The 12,133-nt window shown below is 39.5% G+C and overlaps 2 protein-coding genes across 7 annotated transcripts in view; both read left to right on the top strand.

The window, feature by feature from the left end:
• AFF1 (ALF transcription elongation factor 1) overlaps positions 1-6,181 on the top strand; it is a 207,353-nt gene extending 201,172 nt beyond the window's left edge. For all 6 annotated transcript variants that reach the window (XM_050790410.1, XM_050790409.1, XM_050790413.1 and 3 more), the window contains one exon: positions 768-6,181. In XM_050790410.1, the coding sequence (XP_050646367.1) occupies positions 768-889 (122 nt within the window). In that variant the 3' untranslated portion in view covers positions 890-6,181. The remainder of the gene's footprint in view (positions 1-767) is intronic.
• SPP1 (secreted phosphoprotein 1) overlaps positions 1-12,133 on the top strand; it is an 899,378-nt gene that overhangs the window by 67,837 nt on the left and 819,408 nt on the right. The window lies entirely within an intron of this gene.

Raw genomic sequence — 12,133 nt, 5'->3', positions numbered from 1 at the left:
TGTAGCTGTTTACTTTAATTATATTTTCTCCATTCAGCCTCAGAACCTAGTTGCAATTATTCCTTGAGCACTGTGGCGTGGAGCTGAATTTCTGTGGCTAGATCTTAGCAAAACCAAAATAGAAGTGGTTTTAGCGCCTTGCCCCTTCTGAAATTCTGTTGTCATTATTTCAGCCTGAGCTCAAATGCTAGCTGAAAGGCAAGGCAAATGAGGAAGAGGAGTCACTGGCTGTTCCTAGGCTCAGCACTTTGGAGATACAAAGTAGCATAACCCAAATACTGAGATTATTGTTTGTTTTTAGTATATGTTAAGAAAGATAGTAGCTATAGTACGAGAGATGCAGTGTAGTAAACGTTACTGAGACTTGTTTAGGGAAGAAGACCCTTGGAGAAATGCAAGGTTTAGGAGAGTTGGAGCCAGCTGGCTGTAACCACTTACTTTCCACATAGCCTCTTAGGGCCTTATCCGTCTTATCAAACTGATAATACTTTTAACTTTTTTTTTCCCCCCATTAATGCATCTTTTGAGGCAAAGGTATAAATTTGGTGTTTTCCAAGTGCCAGCCACTGTGCTAAGCATTATGGATTCCGCTCTAAAGCAAACCGGGTTTATAGTCTAGTGGAAAATTAGCAAGCAGTGACAGTAGATTGTGATCTTTTTTCTGTGATAAAGTGCAGAATATTGTGGGGACGTACCTTCTGGAACCTTGAATTTTAATTTTTGTGTGTGCTTGTGTATTTACTTGTTTTTTGGTTTTGTTTTTGCAGAATTCTTTGCTCGGCTCAGCACAAATGTGTGCACCTTGGCCCTCAACAGCAGTTTGGTGGACCTGGTGCACTATACACGGCAGGGTTTCCAGCAGCTACTAGAATTAACCAAAACACCTTAATGGAGCCCCAGGTTGATTCAATGCCTTGGGAACTATTTTTGCACATTGGAAGCCTCAAAAACAGTCCAGACGTTTGTTTCATCAGGACACCAAACTCTAAAAAGAAGCACCACGAGATGGCCAGGACATTTGTCCACTTAAACTCTCCACAACGGTGTGATCATTGGTTGGACACTATGGTTATGCAGAAGCAGAGATGAGGAGGCTGGCCCCAGAGATGATCTTGCCCTTCCTAACTAAAGGACAGAAGTGCAATGTAGCTTAAATGGGTGTATGAATGGTCTAGAAACATTTCTTTTTTTTTTTTTTTTTTAAACCAGCAGAATACAAGTTGCAAACGAAATGAGGAGAAGCAGTTTCAACTCTGAAAGTGAATTTACATCATCTCGGTAGCCACACTAGTCCATTCCCAGAAGGAAATTTTTTTTTTAACAATGACTTTTGGTGAAGGGTTTTGTGGATGATTTTTTTTTCTTTTGAGTTTTGGGAGAAATATTTGTTTAATAACTTCTAATGGCCATCTGTAAACCATAAGTAATGAAGGACTCCACTGTGCCCCACTTTCTGCCAATGAACAGTGGTTTGATAATACCAAGTATTGTTGTAATTTATAAAATTGAAGGCAACCCCTGCTCCTGCCGCCCCCCACCCGCCATTGCCTAGAGTGCTGCACATTCACCCCAGCTCTGACTTCTCTGTTTCTGTGCTGAAAGTCAGCCCACGTCGGAGCGGCGAGGAGGAGCCACAGCGCATGGGGTGCCGCCTCGAGGTCTGCACGGGAGGACTTGGCGCTGCCATTTCCCACCCCTGCTTCAGCAAAAGGGACTCTCTAACAGGGCAGTCACTGTTGACTCTATTCTGAATTTCCTACCTTGGGGAAGAAGGGAACCAACGTTTATACCTGACCAGAGGGCTAAAGTGCTTTTAAAGTTTTGTTTGAGTAGAGCTGGAATTTGAGGTGCTGATCTGTGGTCTACAGTTATGTGGTAACTCATGTTGTCCAACCAACTCAGAGTTTTGTCAGTGAACAAGAAAAATGAAATCTGCTTCTTAGAGAGGCTATATTTTTCTGCTACAAATTATTTTATATTTATAGCAAAACTAGACTTTCAGAGTCTTTGATTGTCTAGGGGAAGTTAACTTCCTGAGAGGATGTAGAGATTTGGGGTGTTTAATTAGACTTTTGAAAAACTCGTCACCACATGCCTTCACTCCAGAGTGTTCTCAGCTGGATTTGATTTGGTTGAGGAGGAACTGTGGCCCTCCGTAAGTTATTGCCATAGTGTATACATTAAACCAAGTCCATTTTGAATGACCTAAAATGAAATAACACAATCAGAAATCCCATGTGCCCATAAGCACAGCTTTTTCTTTTTCATTGAAACTTTAATGGTTATTGGAAACATTACTTTGAGTGCAGTGTTTTTAAAAGCCAATTCGTTTTTATCCCTTTTAGAAGTAGAATGTGTACACTTACTACAATTGAGGAGTGTCATCTCTATAACTAGTTTTCTCCACCTTTGCCCTATTCTGACCCGCTACGTGTTTCCTACCAAGCGTGTTTTACATTTTCCTGTTAGTGGAGGAGGGAGAAACATCTTTATTTGTAATGAAGACATCTAAGATCCCTTTGATGAATGCAGGAACTCTCTTGGTTTGTAAATATACAAAGGGATATGGCGAGGGATGGGAGCGAGGCTTGTCTCTCACAGTGTGAGTGGTCTGTGTGGTGCTGTTCCTTCAGTTTCTTCTCCAGACTGTTGTTTGGTTCTCACTAAGTCAGAGGTCTGGTCCCTCATGTGAAGGCCAGAGAATGACAGCTGTAGTCATATCTGAGCATAAGACCTTGATGTGTGATTCCTGATGACCGGTTCATTTATTCATGTTCTAATGCAAAGCCCCGGGTCCTTTCTAAACTACTAGTTTTAAAAACCTGTGTTAAATGAACAGTAATTGCCTGGTAGGTTTTGTGCGTTTGTAGCATTGTGTGGCCATCTCCTATATGTAAGGGACAAGGCACCAGAATCGGGCTTTATTTTGATATTGAAGATGTTATTTAACATCTTTCTTTTTTCCTTACTCCCTTAGCCATCCCCTCCCCTTTTGCCCCATCATTCCCTAGAACAAGCCACCTGTCAGTTGTGAAAGGTTGTGTTCTTTATGGCAGGTCCTGTCTATGCAGATGGTGCCAGAGCATGTGCGTGTTCTGTTGGCAAGCCACAGTGCTCCCTTGACTGAAGACATTTCCAAGTAGATTTCTCAGCCAGCTCTAAAACAGATTGCTTTTTCAGTGGCCTTACTCTGTGGGGTTTTTTTTTTTCCTTCTGAACTTGATATAAAGATTTTATTTGTCCCTTGAAAAAGTAACACATGTGCATAGATCAATTTGTACTACTTTGGTCATTGGATATTTCTGATCCTTATTGCATTGTACCTAAAAGAGAATAACTAATGGTAACCTTTTTAATAGAGTATGTGAAAGGCAGTGGCTGAGGAATCCTTAATGTTCATAGGGTGTTTTTGCTGTTACAGTTGTATATAGAAGTCTAAAGGATTTTTAAAATCATTTGCACTTTTTCACTGCATGCTTACAATTCCCAAAGGCAAAATCTGTACTGAGGTAGATCATTTTGAAAGGATTAGATTATAAAATTAAGCCTTTGAATATGCAAAGTTCTTATAACAGTAACAGTACACACTTCACAGTAAGACAAATGCAAAGCATCTTAAGGAGTGAAAATAGAGTGTAAATCTTGCCTTTGGCACTACAAGGGTGTGTGTGTGTGTGTGTGTGTGTGTGTGTGTGTGTGTGTGTGTGTCTTTAGTAGGAGATGGAAGAACACTGTTTTATTTTTAAAAGTGTTGAATTACTGAATTTAAGATCCCTGCTAAATAATGAAAAAACACTTTAATAAAATTTATCAAATTATACTGGGTTCGGATTGTGAAAACATTGGCCACCTAGTAGCAGTGATGAGGAGTGGGAGGGCCCAGCAAGCATTTATCAGAAATAGAATCACAATGGGAGGAGAATTTGACTGTCTGATATTATGATTTGATCACAATACTGAATAGGAAAAGCATCTAATATTTTGTAACAAAAAGACCTTTATATTATAGATCTGTTTTGACCAAAATGTGTAGCTATTTCCCTTGGGCAAATTGGACCACACTTATCTCCCTTGTCCTGTATTCTTTAATTTCAGGTCTCGGGATGTTTCAGCCAGAAACCTACCCCTTTCTGGCTGAAAACTTGCCTTATTTGGTATCTTACACATTAATGTTACTAGCATCGGGAGCTTACTGATTTATTACAATTCATCTTCAGTAATTTTTAGAAGCAAAAAGAAAACCATTGTATCCTCCACAATTAACAAAACTGTTATCTCTGATATACAAAAGTATATAAATACATAAACAGAGAATAAGAGGCTGATTGAATTGTGCCTTTGAACCTAGTTTTGAAATACTGCTGTGTTTGTTTTGCCATGGCTTCAGGGATGCTACATGACTCTTGCGCCTTTTACTCCTCTGCTTTATGAAGTTTGAGTTGTATTTATGCATCTTAAGGTATATTAAGGCTTGAGGCTGGGCTTTTTTTTTTTTTATTTTTTGTACTTAAACCTGCTTGCTTCCTACCACAGATTCTTTATTTTCCCAAACACTACAAAAAAACTTTTAAAACTTTGCCATTTCATCTATTTACACTCTTTGCCACTGATTAGCAGTATTTAAATCTTGCAAGAATCTTTTGTGCTTCCTTTAGAAACACAAGAGTATAGAGTTTTCTCCCTGGAAGGTGAGAGTTAGGCATTGTAGCCATGGAGGGATGCGGGGATCGATTATGGCAGTACCTTTTTCCCTCCTGGTCTTGAGCCAGTTGCCTTTTGTTTTGGGTCCTACTTAGGATTAATGGATGTAAGATATTTTCCTGTGCCTTTATCTTGTGTCACTCTATTGGAAGGAGGTGTAATGGCAGAAGAGCACAGTGTTGGGGGTTTTCCTTCAAACACTGCAAGTGATATTGCCACCATGTGAACCTCAAATATGCAATCCAGTTGTGTTGGTTTCTCGGTGACTTAGAGTGTTCATCTCTTCATGAATTGTGAGCACTGACCGTGTTCTCTAGTTCTTATTTATGGTGAGTTGACAAATACCAACTACTACTTTTCTTTAGGTGGCTATAAATTTCTTATTGTCAGGGGGAAATGACACTATATTCTGTTCCACTGAGCATCAGAGCTCAGCAGGCAGTGTATTGGGTAGAGAAGTGCCTATACTTCTCTATCTAAGAGGGCAGGAGGGAAACCCTATAGCTCCTTGTGAGCCTATATATTAGTATGTTGGCCTGGAGGGGACACGGGAATAAGACCACTCATAGTGAGGCTGGCCACGCTGTGCTGGTTGGACCAGGCAGTGGCTGACCTAAGGAAGACAACTTGCTTTTCTTAAAAGTAGGTTTTTAAGCAATGCTTAACACAGGCAGTATTAACTTCACCTTTTGTTCAGGCCACCAACATGTATTGTTAAAATTACTGCACATCCCCCCTCAGATATCAAGTATACACTGTTCATGTTAGGGTGTGTGTATGTGTATGTGTGTATGTATGTGTGTATGTACGCACGCATGTGTCCCAAATCTTGTTTTAATTTTTTTTTTCTGAATGTGATCGTGTTTTGGATAATACCTGAGCAGGGTTGCCTTTTTTTTATTTATTACCATTATATATTATATTATATTATATATTTTTTGCTTTCTTATAACTTTGGAGGAAATTTAAATCTTGGTATTATTAAAATTGTTTTAAAAAGGAGTAAATTTTCCAGTTGATAAATGAAAAATCACTGGTCTATCTTTAAAATAATGAGTTTTTCTTTAATTACTGTGGAATAATGTGCCAGCTCTCATCAACACAATGATTTTGTACATAGGGTAGGGAAGCAGTGATGCTCTCAATGGGAAGATGTGCAACACAAATTAAGGGGAACTCCATGTATTTTACCTACTTCAGCAATGGAACTGCAACTTGGGGCTTTGTGAATAAAATTTAGCTGCCTTGTATAGTCGTTTGAAAGAGAATATGTGATCTGTGAGATAATTAATAGTTTTTTTTAGAAAAGTCTGCAAAAGATCTTCCCAAAGACAATGTGCCACAGATCTTTTGTTCTCTGTAATAAGGATTAATTGCTGTTTAAACAAAAACGTAATTGTTCATCTTTAAATTCTTTCCTTTTCATAAGAGGATCAAGCTGTAAAAAAACAAAAAAATTAATAAAAATTTCAAGAAATCATTGGGGTTGAATCCATGCTTTTCCCTTTACCTGAATACAGTAATTCTTAATACCGTTATGTGAAATTGCCATCTATAGCCAAGGAGTTTCATGTGAACAATGTGCCCTTATTCACAATATTTATTGCTGGAATGGAGAAAGAACTGTGCTCAGAAGGCAGCTTATCCTTCTGTTCAGTTGTTCTAAGATCATAATCAGACACAAATTGGCCTAACATCACTAGTGTGGCTTCTTATCCTTAACATCAACGAGGGTGTAGCAGTGACGAAATTTGCCATGTAGACAGGTTTGTAGAATGTTGGTATTGAAAGGAATCTAAAGGTTATCTGGCCTTTTCACCCTTTGCCACCGTTAAAGAAAAAATATTCTTCGTGATTTCATGAAATGGGGAAGGACCTAGGTGCTGAAATCTCACTTCCTTGTGTTTGGATCTGATTTTCTAGTTTGCTAATGATGTGACCCTTGGTCAAATTAACCTCTCTGCATTTCTCTTTTACAACTGTTGATATGGTATCCACCCAGTAAGATTGCAAGGATCACATTAGACGATGTATGGAGATTGCTTAGCATGGTGTGTGGCATTATGTAATCACTCAGAAACCAGTGGCTGTTTGATTTCGTCCCCCTTACTGCACTGCCATATCCCAACTGCTGACCCTCCAGCTGGAACACTCACTGCCTTCCTCTTCCTTTTTAATTTTTTATCCTTCCAAACGTTAGATCATGCTTCACTTGGACTAGTCCTACTGAACAAACATAGACCCAACCCCTGTAAATTTATAGTAAAGTTGAAAAGTCAACAATAACTGTTGTACAAGGCATGCAATAGCAAGTGTGGGGAAAGGGAGGGAGTGTTTTAGATCTGATTGAGAAAAACTACAGGGAAAATAATTGGAACTAGGGCTTGAAAAATGGGTCTCAGTTATCAAGTCTCTTCTGGGTGTTGAACCTTTTTCACCAAAACTTTCCATATCATATCTTGTATAACTTGGTAGTAGTAGTCCAGGTATGGTTGTGCCAATTTAACCTCTTTGTTAAACATTGAGATTGTTTCTAATCTGGCGATATTATAAAGAATGTTTCCATGACCATCCCTGGAACAAAATATTTGGGGAAATTCAAATATTTTTAATTTGGGATATTTCTTTGGAATAAATTCCAAGAAGTGGATTGTATGGTGAAAACATTCATTTTTCTTTCTTTGGGAAAATATTCAAACATATCCTGAAAAAACAGAAATAATACTATGTATACATATATACTTACCACCTAGATTCAACAATTAACATTTTACCTTATTTTTTATGTAAATGTGTAGGTGTGTACGCTCACGCTGAATAGTGAGTTGCAGACATATTTCACCCCTAAAAGTTGTAGCATGCAACTGTCAGGACAGTTTCCAGTGTAGTCACAATACCATTATAGGATCTAAAGTCATTTCTCAGTGCTTAATGTTCAGTCCATATTCAGATTTCTGTAGCGGCCTTCAAACTTACCTTTTGAACATGGCTTCAACTGTTTCATGCATTACATTTAGCGGTTATGTCTCTTTAGTCTTGAGAACAATCCTTCCTTCACCCACCGCAAGCCTTTTTTTTTTTTTTTTTTTTTTTTTTTTTTTGAGACAGGCTGGAGTGCAGTGGCACAATCATAGCTCACTCTAGCACTCGGTCGATCCTCCCACCTCAGCCTCCCGAGTAGTGGGGATGACAGGCACATGCCATCATGCCCAGCTAATTTTTGTGTTTTTTATAGAGACACAGTTTCACCATGTTGTCCAGGATGGTCTTGAACTCCTGGGCTCAAGTGATCTACCCTGCCTAGGCCTCCCAAAATGCTGGGATTACAGGTGTGAGCCACCACGCCCAGGCACCCTCCCCCCTTTTTTAAATGTAATGTCCCCCATCTTCGATTTGTCTGGTTCCCCCAAATGTTCATTAATTCATTCATCTCCTGTATTTTCTACAAACTGGAAGTTCAGTCTGGAGGTCTGATTATATTTGGCAAGAATCCTTCACAGGTGATGCTGTGGGCTTCATGCTGGATCACATCAGGAGGTAATTAGAATGGTTTTTACTGTGTGATAATAAATTTGAGTCTTTGGTTAAGATATAATCACCAGAACTCTCCTTTATAAATAAGATCTTTTTCCCTATCCCCACCACCTTTTACTTGATTTTATTATAGCACACATTGATGATCCTTGCTAAAAACATGATTTCATTGGGAGTTAATGGGAAGAGTGTATTTTACAGGCTCTTGTTATTGTCATATTACCCATAGAAAAGTTTTACTGGCCGGGCGCGGTGACTCACACCTGTAATCCCAGCACTTTGGGAGGCCAAGGCGGGTGGATCACGAGGTCAGGAGATCGAGACCATCCTGGTTAACAAGGTGAAACTCCATCTCTACTAAAAACACAAAAATTAGCCGGGCATGGTGGCAGGCGCCTGTAGTCCCAGCTACTCGGGAGGCTGAGGCAGGAGAACGGCGTGAACCTGGGGGGCAGAGCTTGCAGTGAGCAGAGATCCTGGCACTGCATTCCAGCTGGGTGAGACAGCAAGAATCCGTCTCAAAAAAAAAAAAAAGTTTTATCACATGTTTTCAGAGTATCTACTTTCCAAATCCTTTACCTAACCTGGGTGTTATGTTGGAAAAGGGGAAGGGGAAAAATCACCGAACTTGATAGGTGGCAAATGGTGTGCCTGGTGTGTTTTATTCCGTGATAGACTATTTTTCCCTCACATTAAGCTGCCATTTGCAGTGCATGGGTTATGTGACTAGTATTCTAGACCCAGTTCAAATGCCCATCTTGGTAGATGTGGGGAAAGCTGTTTTCACCAGTCATACAGATTGAGTTCACCAGTCGGAAGGGTTCTGCTAATAAGGAAGGGGATGCTGAGCGATAAAGATGATCCACCAGGCTGAAAAATGCATGTTTTTCCTTTTGATTTATGTATTTAGAGGATAGTAACCTTTTGTTAAGTATTTCTCTCCAAATTAGTTTTTTGATTTTTATTATGCTGGGCTTTAAAAAAAAAAAAATTTAAGTAGGTAGACTTCTAGCAATGTCCTTGCAGTTTCTGCTTTTGGTGTCTCCATACGATGCATACAGACTATTTCCCAAATGCTGTACAAGGCAGTTTTACTACCACTGAATACTGGCAACTACTCTGTGACGTTAAAGCGGTAATCTCCCTTTGTGTCCTGTCTTTTATTAGCAAGTATCTGGGCACTTTTGGAGCCTGCATTATTTGAATAGGTACTGGCTCACTATTTGCCAGGGTTGTTAGGAATGTAAATTGTCACAATCCAGGCTACTTTTCAGTCAGTCATCTAGGTGGGGCTTAGAACCCTCAAATCCATTCCAAATAACTTTGAAACCCAATGTGTCTTTATCAGAATATAATCGGAGGTTTATCTGCTGTTACTTTGGTAGTGATTAGATAATTGTACTGTCTAGTCTGTTTTGTCTGAGGAACAGGACTCTTTCAGCATTTGTGGTTTTCCAGTAGACCACACTCAGCTGAAAGCAAGACTGTACTGAGACACCAAGGCTCTGATAATAAGGGCCTTTGCCCTTCCAACAGACTGAGGGCGGGCCTTGAAATACTCTTTGAACACACAATTCTATTTTAGCTTTAAAAAGACCATGTGACTCCCCTGGATGAGTGCTTTAAATCACCCTTCTCTATTACGGAGGCCCAGTCCTAACATCTCATTTACCTTATTTCATGTGTAGGAGGAAGAAACAATTACGGGTTTTGATATCTTCACTGCTAACTATTCCTATAAATTATCCTCTAAGAAACACCACCACCCCTTCTCAAAAATGGTGCATGAGCATGTATTTTCTTAGTACTCACACTATTGGATGTGGAAAACTGGTCGTGCTCAACTGAATGAACTATAGAAAAATGCCTTTAGTTTTCCATCTTTGAACTACAATCTTTGAAGAAACTCCTTGTGCAGGTAAAACTTGGTTCCCAGGACTGCAACTGAGGAATTCACAATCTCAAGGGAGAAGCAAGTGATCCTGGTAGGGTGGTTTTAAAGCGCTTCCCAAGCTTATATATACACAAGAATGTAATTTTTTAATCCTATTTTTAAGCTGATTTACAGACTAGTAAAACAAATTACAGTCAGCCTTCCATATCCATGGTGGATTCAACGGATAGAAAATATTCAGGGTGAAAAATTCCCACGAAGTTCTAAAAGACACAATGAATTTGCCACGTGCTGAGTACTATGTTGCATCCACGTGAATGAAGTGATGTGTGGTCATTGTATTGGGTATTGAAAGTAATGTAGAGATGATTTATAGTATATGGGAGGATGTGCACAGGTTATATGCAAATATTGTGCCATTTTACAAAGGGAATTAAGCATCCATGGATTTTGGTATTTGTGAGGATCCTGGAACCAACCCACACTGATACCAAGGGACAATTACATAGAGGCATACAGGGCAAAAAGTGAAAGGGCAAGTGCACTTCGTCCCCAGATTCTACAGCCTCTAAGTTCGTGTGGATCTTTCTACAACTTTTCTGTGCATTTTTTTTTTACACTGTGTATCCTTTTTCAATGTCCAGCGTATTTTGGCTACAAAGTACCATGTAATAAGATTATGCCACCATTTACTTAAATATTTTCCCATTATGGACACAGGTCGCTCCTCCCCACAATATTCTGTGGTTACAATGTACTGAAGGAATCGTAGTACACAACATCTTCGTACATTCTTACAAGTATTCTATAGGATAAATTCCTGGAAGGGAAATGTCTGGGTCAAAGCGTAAGCTAAATTTTAAATTTTTGATGTTATAGGCTGGGCGCGGTGGCTCACGCACGTAATCCCAGCACTTTGGGAGGCCGAGGCGGGTGACCTTGATCACAAGGTCAAGAGATCAAGACCATCCTGGCCAATATGGTGAAACTGTCTCTAAAAATACAAAAAAAAAAAAAAATTAGCTGGGCGTGGGGGCGTGCGCCTGTCGTCCCAGCTACTTTGGAAGCTGAGGCAGGAGAATCACTTGAACCCAGAAGGTGGAGGTTACAGTGAGCCGAGATTGCACCACTGCACTCCAGCCTGGTGACAGAGCCAAGACCATGTCGCAAAAAAAAAAAAAAAAAAAAAAAAAAAAAAAAAAAAAAAATTGATGTTACCAAACTACCTTCCCCACCAACTGCAGATGATCTTACATTTTTGCCAGTTGTGAGAGCAATGTAAAAAAAACTTACACTACTTGCATTTATCTGACAAATGAAGTTAACCATTTTATCACAAGTTCATTGGTCATTTGTGTGACTTTATGGAATGTTCCTGTACTTAGTTCATTTTCTGAGATTGTCTTTTGCCTACTAGTTTGTCGAGTAAGAAGGTTGTACAAGGTTGATTGCCTCCAACCAACTGCATGACTCTTGCTGAGTTTGCTCCACTGCCTACACCTCAGTATCACCTGTGAGCTGCTTACAACAGTTCCCACCTTTACCTTTCTTTTTACAAACGTACCAGAAAAAATGATCAATCCCCGAGTCAGACTCTGTGTGTGTCACCAACTCACTCAGGATCTTTGGCATTTGAAGCTCCACTAATCTTTTTACTACTTGTCCAAGCAAATGATACTTATTCTGGATAAAGTGGAAGCTGTTTAAATTGGCAGTTTTGAAACCCACTGAATGAACATGAATTTCATCATGGATTGTCTTTATGGCCGAGATCAAATCTAAAATTGCTTGCCAAATGTCAGTCCTGAACTTAACTATAGTCCTATTAACCTGATATTTGCTTATCTTGAATGTAGGTTAAGACGATGACACTGGTTTCTTGTCCTTGTGAAATTTACTCACATCCAATCAATAGTTTCAGTGATTCCTTTGTGTAAAATTACATGCTTCAGTATGTGTGCAGGCATTAAAGCATAGGTCAGGGTGCCCAGCTCCTGGCTTATC

The sequence above is a fragment of the Macaca thibetana genome, chromosome 5, assembly GCF_024542745.1.
Source record: "Macaca thibetana thibetana isolate TM-01 chromosome 5, ASM2454274v1, whole genome shotgun sequence".
Lineage (NCBI taxonomy): Eukaryota > Metazoa > Chordata > Mammalia > Primates > Cercopithecidae > Macaca > Macaca thibetana.
The sequence above is the reverse complement of the archived record's forward strand: the minus strand, read 5'-3'. Positions and strand labels throughout refer to the sequence as shown.